This window comes from Myodes glareolus, chromosome 1 (assembly GCF_982192425.1).
Source record: "Myodes glareolus chromosome 1, mMyoGla1.1, whole genome shotgun sequence".
Lineage (NCBI taxonomy): Eukaryota > Metazoa > Chordata > Mammalia > Rodentia > Cricetidae > Myodes > Myodes glareolus.
Genome location: NC_142026.1, coordinates 27,356,780 through 27,376,601, shown reverse-complemented (window position 1 = coordinate 27,376,601; position 19,822 = coordinate 27,356,780). Strand labels below are relative to the sequence as shown.

Sequence of the window (19,822 nt, the reverse complement as noted above, 5' to 3'; positions counted from 1 at the left end):
TGTCACTTCTCTCGCCCCCCTCATTACTTCTTTCCTCTCCTCTTTGCTGTGGACACCACGCCACCCAACACCTGTCTCACAGCGTGCTCTCTAGCTTGTGTGGCCCACATTTCTCATGCTGCTCTTTACCATCTCCTGCACATATCTTATTCTGTCTGCTTCTCTAGGCTCATAGTTCTGGATCTTTTATTGTCGAGGTGATTTTGTTTCTACTCCTATCTCTGCCTTGTTAGGGTTACTATCGCTGTGATGAAACACCATAACCAAAAGGAACGTGGAGATGGATGGTTTATTTGGCTTACACTTCCACATCACTGTTCATCATGGAAGGAAGTCAATACAGAAAGTCAAACAGGGAACCCGGAGCAGGAGAATGGATATGCAGACGCCACGGAGGAGCGCTGTTTACTATCCTGCTTCTCATGGATTGCTTAGCCTGGTTTCCTAATGAACCCAGGACCACCATCCCAGGAACAGCACCACTCACAATGGCCAGGGTCATCACCGTTCAATCACTAATTAAAAATAAATGCCCCACAGGCTTGCCTATAGCTCGAACCCAAGGACGCATTTTTTTTGAAATTGAGATTCATTCCTCTTAGATGACTTTAACTTGTGTCAAGTTAACAGCAATGTACCCTGCACAATTGACCCCTTCTCAACTTGACACACAAATACATCATGATTAAGATACAATCTTTCCTTTCTCATTAATCTACAGGATAGTACATTAAGACATAACTTTAAAAGTTCTATTCTTCACAAATTCAAGTACATTGAATGTTCAGTCTCTTTAGAAACTCAAAACTTCTCAACTGTGGGCTTCTGTAAATAGTCAAAATTAAGTTAAATACTTTCTCACTCCAAGAAATGAGGGCACAGTCATAGTCAGATCAAAGTAAAACCAAACTCCAACTGTAAATAACTCAATATCCAACACCTGGGATCCACTTTTGATCTCTGGGTTCCTCCACGGGGCTTGAGTCACATCCTTGTCTCCACTGTGCAGCACACACAGTTTGTCTTCTGGGCCCTGGCTGGCTCTGCATCATTGCTGCTGCTGTTCTTGGTGATCATCCTATGGTACTGGCATCTCCATAATGCTGGGGTCTTCTGCTGTAAATGGGCTACACTTTCACAAATAGTCCCTCCTGGTGTGTATTCATGGTGCCAAGCCTCAAATTCTCTACATGACCCCTTCAGTCCTGGGTCTTCAACTGCTGCTGAATCTACACCTTTACCAGTGGCCTCTCCTGTCCTCTCAAAGTGCCAAACCCAGCTGATCTCCATGATCTCCCCTTTATGCCTTTAAAACCAGTAACACCTGATTAACTCATACACTACCAAGTTCAGTTTCCAGTGGTGTTTTTTGTCAGTGATGTTCTGATTTGCTCCTTTATTTCTCTGTCAATCGTTCCTGGACATTTAGTATAAAATAGTTTCCTATGTTCCTTCTTTTTGACAGTCTTCTCTCCTTTGACTCCATTCATTAATTCACAGATTGACAACTATGGTTGAACTCACCACTCACAGGCATGACTACAACTGCACACCACAGTGACGGCAACAACTGACCACCATAGTAACCACTATGGCTGAGCCTCAGTGAAAAATACAAGTGACCATCACCGTGACCACTGTGGCTGATCATTACAGTGAAAAATACAACTGACCACATCAGTGACTATGACAGTGATGATTATGTCCAGCCATCACAGTGAACACTGCAGCTGACCAGCACAGAGACCACTATTAGTGACCCTCACAGTGAGCACCTAGCTGACCATATCAACGGCCACCACAGTAACCACTATGACTGATCACTATAGTGAACAATACAACTGAGCACCATGACAACCACAGTGACCACCATGGTTATTGAGGTGGTCAGTTGTAGTGTTCACTGTCATGATTAGTCTCTCTCTCTTACACTCTCCATACACATATGTGCATAGTACATTTGTATATGTTACAGTATTTTATGTAATATATATAATATGGATCTGTGTGAGTGCACGTCCACATATGCAGGTGCATGTGTGCAGGGGATATACATGCGATTGCATGTTGACCCCAGGGGACAACCTTGGTGCTACTTTGCAGTCACACTCCTCCTATTGGAATGGCATCTTTCCCTTGTCTTGGACTTGTCATGTAGGCGAGCCTCGTTTGTCAATGACCCCAGGGATCCTCCTGTTTCTACTTCCTCTGAGCTGGCATTACAAGCATGCAGTATACTTCTCTCTCTCTCTCTCTCTCTCTCTCTCTCTCTCTCTCCCCCCCTCTCTCTCTTTTGACAAAAAAGGTTTTGGGGATCAACTTCAGAACCTTTCAGCGTTTTATCACCTGAAATTTGTCCCTAGCCGTGTGTGTGTGTGTGTGGTATATTTATATATCCATGTACAAGGAGGCCAGAAGCTGACATTAGTGTGTCTCAACATTCTCCTCTATAGTAATATTTTATTTATGTTTTAATAAATGATAAATTAATCTAATAGGTAAATAAAGATCAGAAGGGTAAAGTTAAGCCTCTAGAGTTGAGGCGGTGTTGGCACACACCTTTAATCCCAGTGTTTGAGAGACAGAGGCAGATTGATCTTTATGAGATCAAGGCCCCTCTAGGCTACACAAGATCAATGCAGAAACAAATCCAGGTGTTGGTGCCTCACACCTCTAATCCCAGTACTAGGGAGTCATATGCTTTTAATTCCAGCACTAGAGAGAATATAAAATGGGAGGAGAGAGAGGCTTAGTTTGCTTAGTTGGCTTAGTCTGCAGTTGCCCAGCCTTGGTAGAGAAAAACTTTTCTAGTGACTTGGCTGCTTTGTTTTTCTGGTTTTGGGGTTGAACCCCAATATTTGACTCTGGGTTTTTATTATTTGTACTACACTCCACATTATTTATTGAGGTAGGGTCTCTCAATGACCCCAGGAACTTTCCTGATTTGACTAGTCAGGCTGGCTATCTTGTCCAGGGAATCCCATCCCTGCCTCCCTTACAGTGGGGTTACAGGTGAACTGCCACACACACCTGGGTTTTCTGTTGGTGATGATAATCTGAACACCAGTTCTCACAGTTGAGCAGAAAGCTCTTCAATACACTGAGCCATCTCCTTATCCATATATATATATATATATATGTGTGTGTGTGTGTGTGTGTGTGTGTGTGTGTGTGTATAATGTTATTAAATATGCTTTCTTAGTTATGTTAGGTTCTGATACATTCATCTGAATGGTCTGTGGTCCTGACTACCTCTTTGAATTCTGATCATGGAAACACAGCTTTCTTCCTCCTGTTATACACAATAGTCACTGATTGTGAAACACATGGGTTGCTGGATCTCAGTATTCCCTTTTTTAAACTCTTACACATTTATACATTACTTTCTTTTACTAATGGGAATAGGAAGAGTTAGCCTGCCCAAATTTCAAGGCTGTTATGACCTTGCTAAAAATACATTGAAATAATACAATATAATCTAACTAGGTGGTAAAGAACATCTATCAAAAACTATGATAAATTTGATGGTGGCTGGTCTGAGATTTTTATTTGTGTCTATAATTACAATGCTAGGCTAGTTGTATTTTGAGTCTTTCACAATTACAAATAATCCCAGGTATATAGGATCTTTGTGTTACTAGGTATCTCAGTCAAGGTTCTATTGCTGTGAAGAGACACCATGACCTTGGCAACTTTTATAATGAAGAACATTTAATTGGGGACTGACTTACAGATTCAGAGGTTTAGTTTGTTATCATCATGGCAGAAAGCATGGCAGCACACAAGAAGATATGGTGCTGGAGAAGTAGCTGAGAGTTTAACATCTGAATCAGCAGGCAGCAGGAAGAGATAATACTGGGCTTGGCTTGATCATTTGAAACACCAAAGTCCACAAGGCCACACCCCCTCCAACAGGGCCATACCTCCTAAACTTAGTTAAGTAGGCAGTAACCAAATGTTCAAATATAGGACCCTATGGGGGTCATTCCTATTTAAATCACCACAGTAGGTATGTCAGTGGGTGTAAAAATATCATTATTATTATATTATATTATATTATTATATCATTATTCTGCTATTTATTTCTCCCACATTAGCAATATATAAGCATGTAAATTTAGTTGATAGGATTCAACCAGTTAAACATGAGTTCATTGTCACTTCCTGCTTCCTACACTTTCTAAAATTAAGAAGGAGCTCCCAGGATAGCTGGACACACAGCAGCCATAACACTGAGAATGACATGTGTCTAGTCACAGTGGCCTTCAGTCATCAGATTGCTGGCATCCTGAGGGCCAAGGCTGGGCGTCCTGATCTTCTACACCTGATCCACATCTTAGGTATTCCTGAGATTCCTCCCCAGCACTCAGTTCAGAAGAAGGGCTACTGCATATTCCTGCATGAAGAAGGAAAAGTCCTCAACAGTTCTAGTCTGTATTTGCCACTAAGCATAAGGACCTGAGTTCAGACCCTCAGTGCTGTATAAAAACCTGGGTGCATCAGTGAGCATCTATGATCGCAAAGCTGAGGAGATAGAGACAGGAAGGTCCCTGAAGCCCACTCATCAGCCACCCTAATTGTATCCGTGAGCTCCAGGTTCAAAGTGATACCTTTGTCTCAAAATGAGGCAGAGAGATAGACAATGATATTTAACATCAACTCCTGGTATCTGCACATATCAGAGGAAGACACACACGCAAACAGCAGCCTGTATGAGTGTGTAGGAAGGCTCAGTCCTGCCAAATAGAAGGATACCTGGGGAGGGACAGTCCTGCCAGTCTGTGAGGGAGAGGACAGGTAGGGTTGGGTAATCCTGCAGCCCGTGTGAGAAGGTAGGACAGACCTGCAGTTTATTTGGGAGGCATAGCAACAAAGCTCTCAGTAGGTCAACCTTGCCTTTATCTGAGCTGTTGGTCAAATTTGCTCCAGAAACTGTCCCCAACGCTGGGGCTGGGGCCAACTTTGCCCTGGTGGCCATTCTCTTCTGTGATCACTTCTTAGACCTCATGCCCCTTCTGAGGTTATTTGTGTACCATCTGCTTCCATTTCTATTTGCTATGGAGTCTTGGGCATGGTGGGTGACAAAGCCAGTCTTTAAGATCTCAGGGCCCTAGATGATCATGTGAAATGAAGTGACCTCTCCACCCAGGATCAACTTCATCCTCTTTACTTGGGTGAAAGGTAAACTCGTACTGTTGACTGCTTTTGAGACCTGTGTGCCATAGTCAATGGCTCCAACTCACTTGAACCAAAAGCATCACGTGAGTGATCCACCATCCAGGCTAAAACTATTTTGCTTGAAAAGGTGTCTAGGCTTTAGTTACAGAGACAAGTATTTGCTACATCTAGAATTTTAAATTGTTCTTACTTGTCCTTCTTTGTCTTTTCCTGGTGCTTGAGCTCTTAGTATCAGACATATCTGGAAAGAAAAGGGAAAAGAAAACCAGCAATGTAAAACCAAAATGGCCACAGGGATTCCATGACATCTTAAGTAGTCAGTATTGAGTATATCTACTTATATGGACAGTATTTGGACTACAGATGTATTCATGATCATTTCTGTTTCTTTTTTTCCAAAAAGGATGGAGACCCACAGTCATTCAATCCTCACTGCAAATCATCCCACGAATTCAATACCTGGGGGCTGAGGAGTCTGGGCATATGTAAGAAGAAGAACACTGTCACTCAACCCCAGTGATCTGGTTAAGCCCCAATTCACAATGATTTTTGAATGAATAAGTGAGGACATGGCTGCTCCTAGGTGTGGTTGAGGAGGAGGTTTATTGTAAATGTGAGGAAGACGCTCTGAAATAATCTTTTTTGTACACTGTGAAGATGTGTCTTTGCCAAGGCACCTTCTGATTGGTTTAATAAAGGAGTTACTGACTGGTAGCTAGTCAGGACGTATAGGCAGGACAGCCAGACAGAGGATGGTGGGAGGAAGAAGGGTGGAGTCTCAAAAGTCAGGGAGACAGAGAGGCAAGCAAGATGAACATGCTGCATGTAAAGAAGGTACAGCCACGTGGCAAAGGGTATATAAGAATTACAGACTAACTTAAAATGTAAGAATTAGCTAGTAACCAACCTGAGCTATCACCCGAGCATTTATAAATAATAATAAGTTTCTGAATGATTATTTCCTGAGACACAAAGAAACTCTGCCTACAGGAAGAGAACAGCCACAAACATCAGGAAGGGTCCAGGCTGAACCAGGTCAACAGACTGAATCAGGTCATGGAGCTGGGGGTGAGGGGAGGGGAGATCCAGGAGTGGAGACAGCCAGTGGCCAAGAGACCAGGAGAGATAGAGACCAGGCGATCAAAATGGCTGATCTTATATATAGGATCAGAAGCTGGGGGAAGGGAAGCAAGGCCCTGTCCCTGGGAGGGGGAGGTTTAGAGTAGGGGTGATGTAAGAAGTGTTGAGAGGAGCCACAGGTACCGAGTGAGACTTCTCCTGGATTTTTTTTTGAGACATTACATATTTCTTTTTATTTAAAAAAGATCCAGACGAGATAATGGTCTTCCAGAGGGACTGTTGTACTGTGCTGTGTGGTCAGAAGCAACCACAGCAGAGAGCTTGAGACTCTGATGTCCCGGGTGCAAACAAGCCCGTCTTATGCTTTTCACGCAGCTCCAGGATTCTGATAGAATCATTTTCTTTCCCCCCCCTTTTTTTTGTTTTGTTTTTGTTTGTTTATTTCTGAGACAAGGTTCCTCTGTGTAGCCCCGTCTGTCCTGGAACTTACTCTGTAGACCAGGCTGGCCTAAAACTCACAGAGATCCACCTGCCGCTGCCTCCAGTGCTGGCATTAAAGGTCTACACCACCACCAGCTGGTTACTTTCTGGATTCAGAAGAGTTCTGATCATGGAGCTGAGGAATGACTCAGATGACTCGGTGACTTTGATTCAGAATCCCCGTTTAAAAAGAAAATGGTGGCATGCACTTGTAACTGCAGTGCTGGGGAGATGGAGACAGGCAGGTCCCTGGGCTCATGACCAGCTGGCCCAGCCTGCTTGGTGAGCTCCAGCCAGTGGGAGACCCTGTCTCATAAATAACCAGGGTCACACCTGAGAAATGATACCTGAAGCATATTACCTGAGGTTGATCTCTCAGCTACACAGAAGGTACACACACATACACACACACACACACACACACACAAAGAGATAGAGACAAAGAGACAGACAGAGAGAGAGAGACAGAGGCAGAAAGAGTGTGTTATGTTCAGCTCCTCACTGTAGAAATGTGGCTAGCTGACAATATCAATTGGGGAACTGGGAAAGAAGAAAAGTCTAGAAAAAGGAAGCTAGGAAAAATTTGCAAAGCTCTGAAATCCCAGTACAAGAATGTCCCTACCCTTGGAGCTCATGATCCTACCTCAGGTTTACTATTTTATCTTATGAGCTAACCCTGAAGGTGAGGAAATTTTCACACCACACTTTTCTTCTACTCGTTCCTTTTGGGGTCTCCGATGACGTTTGTATCTTGGTCAACATGTTTTGACAGCAATGCCTTTCTCTTGGGGTAATTATGGGAGTGTTAAAAAAAAAAGATGGTGGGTCTTCTATTTCTCTGATGATCACTAGGAACAGGGCCAGGCAACTCTTCCACCTAAAAATGTATACTAAAAATTAAACTTCTACTAAATATTAGAAAGACTTTTAATATATGAATGAAATCACTAACTTCTTTGGATTCGCCCAGTACGGCAGTTAGCCTGCCTGATCAACTTAGAAGTTAAAGCAGGAATTACCTAAAATCAAAACCAGACTTGTATAGTACTTTGAAGAATAGGGCCAAGAAGAGTGAATCTCTTGTTGAACACACAGTTCAATTATCTTAACGAGTCCTCATTTTTCTTACCTCTTTTCCTTTGTATATTTATGGATGTAGGAGGATTTCTGGAATTTATAGGCTCTGTAAGATAAAAAAGAGAAAAACTATTATGTTATGGAAAATTATGTGTAACATAAGATGTGTAACAATTGTTTATGCTGTGGAGCATTTGTTTAATGATGCAAAGATGTGTTGCATTCTTTTATGTTACATTTGTTAACCCTGCGAAGCTGTGTTACTCTGCCTGCCTAAAACACTTGAGAGCGAGGCAGGAGAAAGGATAGGTGGGGCTGGCAGGCAGGGAGAATAAATAGAAGGAGAAATCTGGGAAGAGGAAGGAGAAGGAGCAAGAGAAGGAGGAGAGGAAGATGCTAGCAGACAGTTACCCAGCCCCCCACCTCCCCAGCCCCTCAGCCAACCATGCAATAAGTGTGAAAGTAAGACTACAGAAGTAGGAAAAAGATAAATGTCCACAGGCCAAAGGTAGGCAGGTTAATTTAAGAAAAGCTGGCAAGAAACAAGCCAAGCTAAGGCTGGGTATTTATAATTAATAATAAGCCACTGTGTGTGTGATTTGTTTTGGAGCTGGGTGGAAGTTCCCCCCAAAAGACCCAAGAATAAAGAGTAAAAAAAATCAAGAAATCCAAAAGAGTATAAAGAGTAATAAACAAAACAACCAGCAATAACACCATTATTTGTACTCAAAATTAATTTTGTGGCTCTGCATCAAATCAGTCTGTGTTCGCAGGACAGTATAAAGGAATGCTTCTCTTCCAATGAACCTGGTTCCAGAGGCCCTAGTCTGAGACTGAATTTACCCTGGATTGTGCTTTAATTCTTTGTGGTCCTCTGTCCATGGCTCTCAAGCACCAGTAGCTATAGTTTTCTCAAGTATAAATGAACAACAACCTAGTTACCACGGCTCCCTGCTAAGGTTCTGTGATGACTAGATACTACTTTCTTCGTTAAAATCATATATATATATTTAACATATGCCAACAAATTAACCATGTTTTAAACAGGGATATCTGTAGTTGCTTTAAAAACAAAATTTAAAGATTCTGAGGAGCCAAGCACGGCCTCCTGGTGTGCACCCACGGTCCCCAGCAGCATGTAGGCTGAGGCCCCTGCTGTGGAGGCAGAGGATCACCCAGCACAGCAGCCGGCTTACCTAAATGCCAGGCCCCAGGGACCACAGGGAGAAGTGGCGGTGGGGGGGGGGGGGGAGGAAGAGAAAGAAAAGAGTCTCATTGTGGCAGGCAAGAGAGAAAAGAAGAAAGTAGAAAGATTGACAATGCAAGTATCTTCCTTACAAAGAGAGCCATTTACAATTGCTCAAGGGAAGGGTCAGAAACTGTGAAATTGAAAGGATACTTTTCTTTCTGAGTAAGAAAACACAGATGAACTTAGAAATCTACACAAACTGCTTTTCAACAGATCAGGCACAGTGTCCTCATTAAAGAAGAATGTGGGTCAGTTCAGTGGCTTTCCATTTGAAAACGACAGTACCCAGTATAAAAAGAAGGAAGAAATGCTGAAAAAGTTTAGAAATGCCATGTTAAAGAGCATTTGTGAGGTTCTTGATGTAGAGAGATCAGGCGTGAACAGCAAACTAGTGAAGAGGATCTTGAATTTCTTAATGCATCCAAAGCCTTCTGGCAAACCATTGCCAAAATCCAAAAAATCTTCAAGCAAAGGTAGTAAAAGGGAACGAAACAACAAGGAAGTCAAAGCAAACCAAATGTCCTGAAATAAGAAGAAAAATAAGGAAGAATCTTCAGAAGATGAAGAGAAAGAAAGTGAAGAGGAACAATCACCAAAAAAGACAGCTATAAAAGAAACAGCAAAACAAAAAGCTGCTGCTGAAGGTAACAAGTCTGTAAAAAGTGCTAACGTGCTAATGTCAAGAAGGCAGATAGCAGCACCACCAAGAAGAATCAAACAGTTCCAAAAAAGAATCTGAATCTGAAGATAGTTCTGATGATGAACCATTAATTAAAAAATTGAAAAAAAAACACCTACAGATGAAGAATTAAAGGAAACAGTGAAGAAATTACTGGCTGATGCTATCTTGGAAGAAGTCACAATGAAGCAGACTTGCAAAGAGGTATATGAAAACTATCCCGCTTACGATTTAACTGGGAGGAAAGATTTCATTAAAACAACTGTAAAAGAGTTAATCTCTTAAACTAGAGGACAGACGGCTTGCTCTCAGATTTGAAGATATGATTTATACCAGCAAAGAGAATGTATTTTCTTTTTTAAGTCTATTGTTGGCAGAACTCGCTGCTGACCCTTTGAGTGTTAAATATATTTGAGCTTGCTGTTTTAAATTGCATTTCCTTGCAGTTTTCAGTTTAAGTCTTGCATGGCAGTAATTGTTTCTTGTTTTATAGTTGTACATTTTGGATTTCTTTATTGTAAGGTCATAGATTTCTGAACTGTTATGGATTTTAGTGCACTTAATGTTAGCTTAAGACACTTTTAATCAAAGCAGAAACTATTATAACCAGCATTTATACGTGCAGAGACTATTGTAGTATTTAGTATATGAAATATTTTGAATACACCTTCCATCAGTGTGAACATAGTGGCAGTTTGTTCATCATATTAGAGCACAGCCGTTCAGATGACCGAGTTGGAACTTTTTCTGCATGCATATATATGTCAAGTTGTCAGCATGACAGAAGTGACAGATGTTATTTTTGTATTTTTAAAAACCAATTTGTTGTATATAATTTTTTAAATTTCTTTTTTAAATTGTGCAGATCAATTTTTAAACTCATGTAGGTAGGTGTCCTTGTCAGTGTTCAGCCAGGCAGCATGACAGAGCAGTCCGTTCAGTGGTGGCAGCACTGGAGGGGACTGTCCACTTCTGCTTTGCTCTCAAAGTGTCATCAATCTGTGGTTTGTTAAGTGTCATAGAAATTTTATGTTGAGGAAAGACCAAAATCAACACATCAGAGTTTCAAAAAACTGGGAAAGTGTGAGCACACTTGGCTTATATATAAGTGAATTGATAGTAACTAGTAACTAAACTTCCTTGACCATTATAATAATTATGATTAACAGTATCAGATGTAATGCCAGAAGATGGTATATGAACAGTGTAGGGTAACTCTTATTAAAAGTATCAGACTGTAATGCTGGCAGTGGTAGGTATCTTTGAAAGTATTTCTCAAAAACCATACATTAAATTTCTTTGAAGTATTATAGAAATGAAGGTTGTTTTATTTTTAAATTTTGGCCAATCAAGTAAATACCATCTGCCCCTGAATTTAAATTTTGTCTTTTGACTGTCCTAATAACCTATTTCTGAATTATAACAATAAGCTTCTTTGACAAGAGTGACGATTGATGTACCAACTGAGTGTTTAATTTCTGCATCATAAATCAGATATATTAATGTTGAGCATTAACAGGTATTTTCACATATCTGATTTTAGTATGCATAGAGTGAAATGGAACAAGTAACTAAATGGGGACTAAAAATTGGCCTTTACTTTTAAATATTTGTTATAAATCTTGGCAATCAAGAATAAATTGATATTTTAAAAAAAGGTTCAAAACGTTTTATTTTGCACATGATTGTTTGCTTGTCTGTGCATCACATGCATGCCTAGTGCCCTTGGAGATCAGAAGAGGATGCTAGCCCTGCAGAGAGAGTTTCGGTACTGGGAACCAAACCTGAATTCTCTGCAGAAGCAGTAAGTGCTTTTAACTGCTGAGCCATCTCTGCAGTCCTTATGCTGTGGGACAATGGTCTGTACCCTGTCACTTGTATTATCGTTAATAAAATGCTGATTGACCAGTAGCCAGGCAGGAAGTAGAGGCGGGACAATGAGAACAAGAGAACTCTGGAAAGAGGGAAGTGTAAGTCCATCCCATCCTCAGAGGAAGCAAGATGCGACTGCCTCGCCAAAAAGGTACCAAGCCACGTAGCTAACTCAGACAAGAATTATGGGCTAATATAAGTTATCAGAATTAATAAGAAGAGCCAATCAGTTTATAATTGATGTAGATATCTGTGTGATTCTTTGGGACTGAATGACTGCAGGACCGGGCAGGACAGAAACCTCAGACAACACCCTTAGGTCAATTTTATCTGCTTGATATGTAAATAGCACAAATTATTATTCGTAGACTTTCTAAGCTAATGACAAATGACAGTGTTATCAATAAACAGAAGAATTCAATTCTTATTATACTCTATAAACTATAGAGCCACTGCAGAAACTAAATGCACTATTTCAACTCTTTAGTATTAATAGGTGCAATCTCATGGAGTAAAGACAGTGCCCTTTTACTAGTTTGTTTGTTTGTTTATTTATTTATTTTTGCTATATTTCATTTTATCTCTTAGCTGGGCTTGTCCAGATAAATCATCCCCTGGTGAGTTTGGATTTTCTGATAAGACGAGAGAAGAAGAATGCAAAAAGTGGTACCCTAGAGTTGAAGAGTCAAGCCTTATGGAGAATGCTTGGATTACAATTCGAACCATTGCTGTTCATAGTTCATATGAATCATCCCATAGTCCAGAAGTTGTAATTCTAGCCAATTTCTGGTACAATCTAGTGTCTGGAGCATGTGACTTCACAGGCCCCCTTTCCCTCATATGATTAAGTCATGAATATTGATCACTGTACCAAATAGTAGAATTATCTGGAATCCCCTGGTTGTGAACAAGAAATCAATTTAGTAGGAAATTCCCTAATAAGAAATTTTAGAATTACCCTGAATCTGCTTAAAAAGCCTGGCCTCCATCCATGAACATAGTTCTGCCTTTCTAAATTACCAGAACAGTAGGTTGGTGAAACCCTGTTTTGATGTCTAAGGCAGATGCAATTCACTGTCAAGGGGACATCTGAAATCACTTGGCCTTTTTCTTCCAAAGACTTGACTTTCTACTCACCCCCTCCCCACCCCCGCTCATCTTTTTGAATTTCCATTATCTCTTGTGTTTCTTGTAGGGAAACTTGGAAAGTCTTATGTCAAAGAGCCAGAAGAGATAGTTCAGTTGGTAAGGTTCTTGACAACAAGCATGAAAACATGAGCTGGATCTCTACAATCCATGGTGACTCACACATGCTATCCCAGAGCTAGAGAGACTCATTGGCTAGACAGTGTAGCTAAATTTGTGAGTTCTAATGCCTCCCACCATGAGAGACCTTCTCTCAAAAAACAAGGTGAATGTCTCTTTAAGAATAGCACCTGATACTGACCTCTGACTTCTATAACTACACACACGTGTGAATACACACACACACACACACACACACACACACACACAAAGAGACCTTGAAAATCTTATGTTGAACAATTGCCATTGATCTGATACTTTCCACATTTCTATGAAAAATAATATTTTGCTTTTGAACCATAGACACAGAGTGTATTTGTAGTCTAAAACCTAAAACACATTTCTACTTTTAAAAGACACATGAAAGCCAGGCGGTGGTAACACACACCTTTTATTCCAGTACTTTGGGAGATAAAGGCAGGCAGATCTCTATGAGTTTGAAGCCAGCTTGGTCTACAAGGCTAGTTCCAGGACAGGCTCCTGTAAAAGGAGCAGTGGGCTGCTTTTCATCCCACCTGGCTCCTGGCCACCTGGCTAGCTTATTCCTGAAATAATTACATGGAAACTGTATTCATTTAAACACTGCGTGGCCCATTATATCTAGCCTCTTATTGGCTAACTCTTACACATTGATTAACCCATTTCTAATAATGTGTGTAGCACCATGAGGTGGTGGCTTACCGGGAAAGATTCAGCATGTCTGACCTGGCAGCTGGCTCCATGGCATCTGCCTGACTCTGCTTCTTTCTCCCAGCATCCTTTTCTGTCTACTCCACCTATTAAGCTCCTGTTCTATCAAAAGCCAAGGCAGTTTCTTTATTAACCAATGAAAGTAACACATAGACAGATGACCCTCCTACATCAGGCTCCAAACCTACAGAGAAACCTTGTCTCAAAAAACAAACAAAAAAACCCACAAATAAAAACAAAAACAAACAAACACAAGACACATGAGCAACTAAAATGAAAGCACCATTTCAAACTTTGCTCTTTTGTAACCTTAAGACCAAGAAGCATTTTCATTTGACCTCAGGTTTTGTCCTAGTGTGTTTTCCCTGAGGAAGCACATGCCTAAAGTCTTCTGGATATAGGAAAAGAATCACAAAGGGGCACACTATAGAATCTTAATCTTCCAACAACCCAGATAGAGCTGAGATAATCAAGCCTTTCTAGTCTCTCTCTCTCTCTCTCTCTCTCTCTCTCTCTCTCTCTCTTCTCCCTCCTCTCTACATGTGTGTGTGTTTCTGTGTTTGTGTGTGAGAGAGAATCCTGTGCAGCTGAGAATGACCTTGAGCCCCTGATCCTCCTGGCTCCACCCCCAGAGTGCTGGCTTACAGGTTCATGACATCACACCCAGAAACCTTCCTATCCCACAGTTTAGAAAAGAAACTACTCAGTACACAGGATGACACAGTCCATTACACTTTGGAGACTACATAGACACATATCATCTGTGACTGGTTTTTTTCAACTAGGAGAAAAGGATGTCTATGTCTGTTCTAGCTGTTCTTTAAGGATGTTATAAAGAAAGAAGTGCACGTTATTTGTAAAGCCTTTTGAAAAATCGCTCCATAAGCCATGACTTGATGAATAATTTTGTTGGGAACAGTACTTTGGGTTTCAGAAAGTTTTATGTTGAGCCTCTATTTCTGTCTACTTAACCACATAGCTGGATGATTTGCTTTTGGACTATTGTCTAAGTTTCTGCTTAGAGGAATGATGATCTTCCAAAAGGAGTGGAAAGCCTTTTGCTTTCTATAGAAATCATTGGATGAGTCTAACACTTAGTAAACATGATAATTAGTTTAAGAAACAAACTCATTGAGGCTGGAGGAATGGCTCAGTGGTTAAAGTTCTTGTACAAGCATGAAGACCTGAACCAAAGATGTGCAGTCAGACACTGTAGAATGGACAGTAATCCTAGGGTTCATACAGCAGGCCAGGTAGCCAAGACAGAATGCATGGAAGACTTTGGTCCAGCTAACCTGGCACACATGTCAATGAAGAAGAGGTTAGATCTCAAACAAAGTAGAAGGTAAGGATGAACACCTGGGATTGTCTTCTGAACTCCATGATCATGCACACCAGTACTTGTACACATGAACATATGCCCAAGTGTACATAAGCACACATATGCACACACACACACACACACACACACACACATGACTGTTTCTGTTGTGTTAAAAATGGATTACTCTATCTACTAATAGGATAAGATTAATCCCCTGAAGTGTATGCAATGATTTCCCTGCATTTTCCAAAAGAAAGAAATGAAATTCAATGGACAGAACAGGTTTCAAGGAGCCATCATACAGAACAGACTCAGAACAAAACCCATCATAAAACAGTAGCTTGAGAGCAGATGCCACAGCCTGTCTTGCTCTCTGGGCTTCCTTACTAGGCTGGCAGGTGACTGAGGGGGATTCCTCTGAGCAGCTATTTTCATCCTCAGAATTATCTCTGGTAAGGTCTGCACGAAGGAAAGAAAGAAAAGCTCCTTAAGCATCTTAGTGTAGTTGAACTTTTTTGGACTGCCAGTTCCCAAATAATAATACAGAGACTTCCTATTAATTATGAAAGCTTGTCCTTAGCTTAAGCTTGTTCCCAACGAGCTCTTAAAACTTTAACCTGTTTAATCTATATTCTGCCACATGGCTCGTTGCCTTTCCCCAGTACAGCACTTTCAACTTCCTCTGTATCTGGCTGGCAAATCCCCATCTCTGAGATTCTTCCCTGAGTTTCCATCTCAGCCCAGAAGTACTGCCTATTGTCTCCCACCTAGTTATTGACCATTCAGCTCTTTATTGAATCAATCTGAAGGTGCCCTACACAGGTGAGGTAAAACAGTGACACACCTTCACCCAGTGTGGTCAAATATCCCGCAACACCTTAGGGGTGACAGTAGGCACACACGGTAGGGAACACCTGAGTGTGAACACTAAGAAGACCTGAATAGTTGACTCCAGGCTGTACACCGTTCCTTTAAGGCTGTGAACCAACAACTGACCAAGCTGTCATAGAGATAGTCCCTCCTAGCAACTGACAAGCATCTTGTCTGTACCCTCATTCTGGTCCTCACTTTCCCACACCCTCACCTACCTCTTTTTCACTCTTTTTTTGCTCCTTAGCTTTCTTCTTGGCTCTGTTTGTCATCCTGTTCTTCATCTCCACCCAGCGATGGACCTCTTGGTCCTTGGTAGGCTTCCCTGCCCACCTCTTCTCACACATATTTTGGTTCCCTGATATTTTTTCTCTCTTCTTAACTCCTGCCAACTCTCCCCCCCCACACACCACCACATACACCTGCCTTCTCTTAATTTAGAAAAGAAAGTCTGGCCTCAGCATTTATTAGCCTCCATTTCTCATTTCTGCCTTTAATTTTCCCCACCTCCTTCTGCTAAGGTGAAGGTTGGCGTTGGTGGGCCTTTTTCTCTTCCTGCCTCCACCTGGCTACCTGCACTGCCCCCAAAGGACCCTGATGACTTGTCTAAGCCTCTTGCCTGGGAAGCTCTAGCAATTCTGTCCGTCCTCCTTACCTATTACCTCAGAGGCCTGATTGTGGTCGGTCCTTGTGTGGGTCTGATGTTCACCACTCAGGAAAACTGAAGAATTTTCTTGCTTTATGTTTACCAGATTCACAGAACAAGGACGAATTTTGATTCCATGGCTGGGTAGCTCTGCTCCTGGTCCAAATTACAATGAAGAAGTTATTTTCAGGGATTGAGGAGTCAGTTCAGGCTGCAAAGTGTTTGCTGTGCAAGCGTAAGTTCGATTCCCAGGATCCACGTAAAAGTGACACCTAACATGGCATCCATTTGCAATCCCAGCACTCTGGAGAGAGAGACAGGTGGGTCCCAGGGCATCACTGGCCAGACAGGCAGTCTAGACTAGTCAGCGAGGTCCAGCTACAAAGCACAACACAACCAGAGGTTGACCTCTGACCTCAGCACACATACAAACACATGCACATGCAAACCAGTGCATGTGTATGCACACAAACACACACATATACACTCAAAGAATTTTCATTTATCTCTCTAGAGTTGAATACATGATTAACCCTATCCCTAAAATCTCCCTCCCACTCTGTTCTTCCATTTCCTTCTACCCATTTAATCTTTGGATAGATAGTTGGTTTTGATACTTTAAAGATTAAAAAGTAACCAGGCAAGGCTGTACACACCTGCAAACCCGGCACTTTGAATGCTAAGACAGGGAGCGGGGAGGGGGGGAATGTTAAGTTCAAGGGCAACCTGGGCTACATAGCAAGACCCTTTCAAAAAAATAAATGAAGACAAAATTAAAGTTTTAACTGCAGATTAACATTTATATATAAAAGTGGTATTTAAATGATTGCAAAGAGAAACTATCACTTGGATCAGAAAAGCAGATGACCGACACCCCAGAGGCCTCTAGGTGAAACATTCCACTGTTCCTACAGTAAATCTCAAAGTCAATTACCATCTCCAGTTTCAAGGCCTAAGTTAATTTTGCTGCTTATATAACCAATATAAAAGAAATTATAACTATTAACTTATCTCTGTTCTCAAAGAAGTCAAATACTCCCAGATTGATATATGTACATGTGTGTATATATAAGTTACATATGCGTATTAATATGTTTGTGAGAGTCTTCTGTATTAGTATTTTTGTTATTATAGAAATACGCTGACTTAGGCTGGTAGTGGTGGTTCATGCCTTTGATTCCAGTGCTTAGGAGGCAGAGGCTGGTGGAGCTTTGAGTTTGCGTTCACCCTGGTTTCAAAGTAAGTTCCAGGACAGCCAGTCAGGGATACACAGAGAAACCCTATCTTGAAAAAAGAAACAAAAAACAAACAAATGAAAGAAATATGCTGACTTACTATGCTTTAATTATTTGTTTTTTAACATAACCCCTGTTGAGAGAATTCTTTCTTATTTGTGTCTTGAGTCATTTGTTTTGAGACAGGGTTGCATTGTAGCCAAGGCTTGCCTCAAATTACTTAGCCAAGGATAACCTAGAACTCCTGATCTGCTATTCCTCTTCCTCCTCCCGAGTGCATGTATCACACTCAACCTTTCCTGTGTCTTCTGATTAACACACATTTCTTTTCTCCTCTGCTGAGAAATGTCATTGTTGAACTCTGGGATATGAGTTTTCAAACTTCAGAGATTATATCCAACTGTTTCCCCAAATCACAGTGTTTCCTGAACCAGCAGAAGCCGCAGGGACAGGGCATAGCAAAGGCAGGAGCCTACAGATTGTAGGTGTGGTGGGATGTGGTGCTAGGGTAAGAGACCAGTGATGGGGAGAGGAGTGTGGGAGTCAACCTTCATTGTCACTCTGACAGTGTGGAGTGCTGAGAGCTGCAGAAGGCACTGGGCTCTAAAAGCCACACGAACTGGTTTGCACCTATTTTATTTTTGCTTTATGTAGGTGAGTGTTTTTCTTGTGTGGTGGTTTGTGCATGCAGTTTCTGAAGAGGTCAGAAAAGGGTGTCAGATTTCCTGGAACTGGAGTTAGAGATGGTTGTGGTTGCTAGGAACCAATTCTGGGTCCTCTGCCAGAGCAGCCAGTCATCATAATCTGAGCCATGTCTCCATTCCAATTCATTCTCGGAAGATTTTTCTTTGGCAGAAGACAAGAAATTTGGAGGGAACAACATGGGAGGGGCAAAATCAGACAAAAGCCTGTTCCTCTAGTTTAAGTGAGTGTGATGGGGTCCAACATAGGGTGATTAGGCTGGGCATGCACACACAGGCAGGCTGGAGAAGGGTAAAAATTGTAATTAAAACAGGGCCAAATGAGGTGAGAGAAGCTCTAAACCACTAGTGTGTGTGTGCGCGTGCTTCTGTTATATTATTGAACAAAAGATACCAAAACAGTCTCCACATAGAGACGTCTGTTGGGTCTTTGGAAGGTTTCTAGGCACTTGAGAAAATGAACCAAGCGGGGAGGCCTGGGCCGGAGATGTGTGTTTAGGAAGTAGCAGATCTTTTAAAGTGAAACTCAAGATAAGTGAGGTCCTGATGATCTGAGGGGATTACAGGGTCATTTCACTGAGGGGACATCTTATCCTGATTAGCAGAAGTGACATGCTAGTTTCCCCATTTCTCACAGCCCATTCTGACAATTTTCCTCTATCAGGCTCTCTGTGCCTTGCCTAGTTCCCACTATTTGTTTACTTTCCTATTTTTCATACTTTTCTCCCTCTATATTTTTTCATTGATTGATTGATTATGTGTTTACTTTACTTAGCACATGTTAACCACAACACGTGTGGCAGTCAGAGAACATCTGTGGGAGTAACTTCTCTCCTGTCACCAAGTGAGCCCTGGAGCTCAAACTGGGGTCAGCAGCATTGAGGGTGACCTCACAGCCCCTCTGTACTTGAAAAGTCACTTTATTTCAGGTTCAGGGCCAAGGGGAGGCAGAGATGTACTCTGAGCATAAGACTAAGGAGGTGAAGAGGAGAGAGTCACCTGACCTGGGGAAGTCTCCTTGCCACACCTAGTGTCTGCCCTGTTGTCCACTCCTGGATGCCTCAGGTCATCCTTCCATGTCTGTCTCGCCCCAAGCATCACTAAAGGTCTCCCATCAGCACTGCCCAGTCTTTATCTGCAGGGCTCTCCCCTGGGCCTCCTTCCTTGAAAGCTGATAGGAAATGTCCTACAGGATCTCTGTTCCATTGAACTTCCATGAAGAAAGGTCCCAGTCATTCCATCCTTCAGCCAGCATAGGAAGGTTTGGGCTGCATGCTATTCTAAACCATGCTTTCCTGCCCGGGATTGCTATTTATTGTTCTCTAGTTGGTGCCTCCCCTTTCTCTCTCCTCACTTTTTCTACCCAGGGGCACCCCTCTATTAAAGAGAACAACAACAATTTTCCCCCTCACAGGTGTTAAAATCACCAAGAGACT

General features: G+C 41.8%; 1 protein-coding gene across 1 annotated transcript in view; it reads right to left on the bottom strand.

Moving 5' to 3' along the window:
- LOC125396888 (nuclear autoantigen Sp-100-like) overlaps positions 1–19,822 on the bottom strand; it is an 85,105-nt gene that overhangs the window by 38,157 nt on the left and 27,126 nt on the right. The window contains exons 9-13 of the mRNA XM_087907268.1: positions 16,460–16,606; positions 15,215–15,393; positions 9,454–9,586; positions 7,868–7,921; positions 5,369–5,419 (exon numbers count right to left, since the gene is read on the bottom strand). Of these exons, the coding sequence (XP_087763394.1) occupies positions 5,369–5,419; positions 7,868–7,921; positions 9,454–9,586; positions 15,215–15,393; positions 16,460–16,606 (564 nt within the window). The remainder of the gene's footprint in view (positions 1–5,368; positions 5,420–7,867; positions 7,922–9,453; positions 9,587–15,214; positions 15,394–16,459; positions 16,607–19,822) is intronic.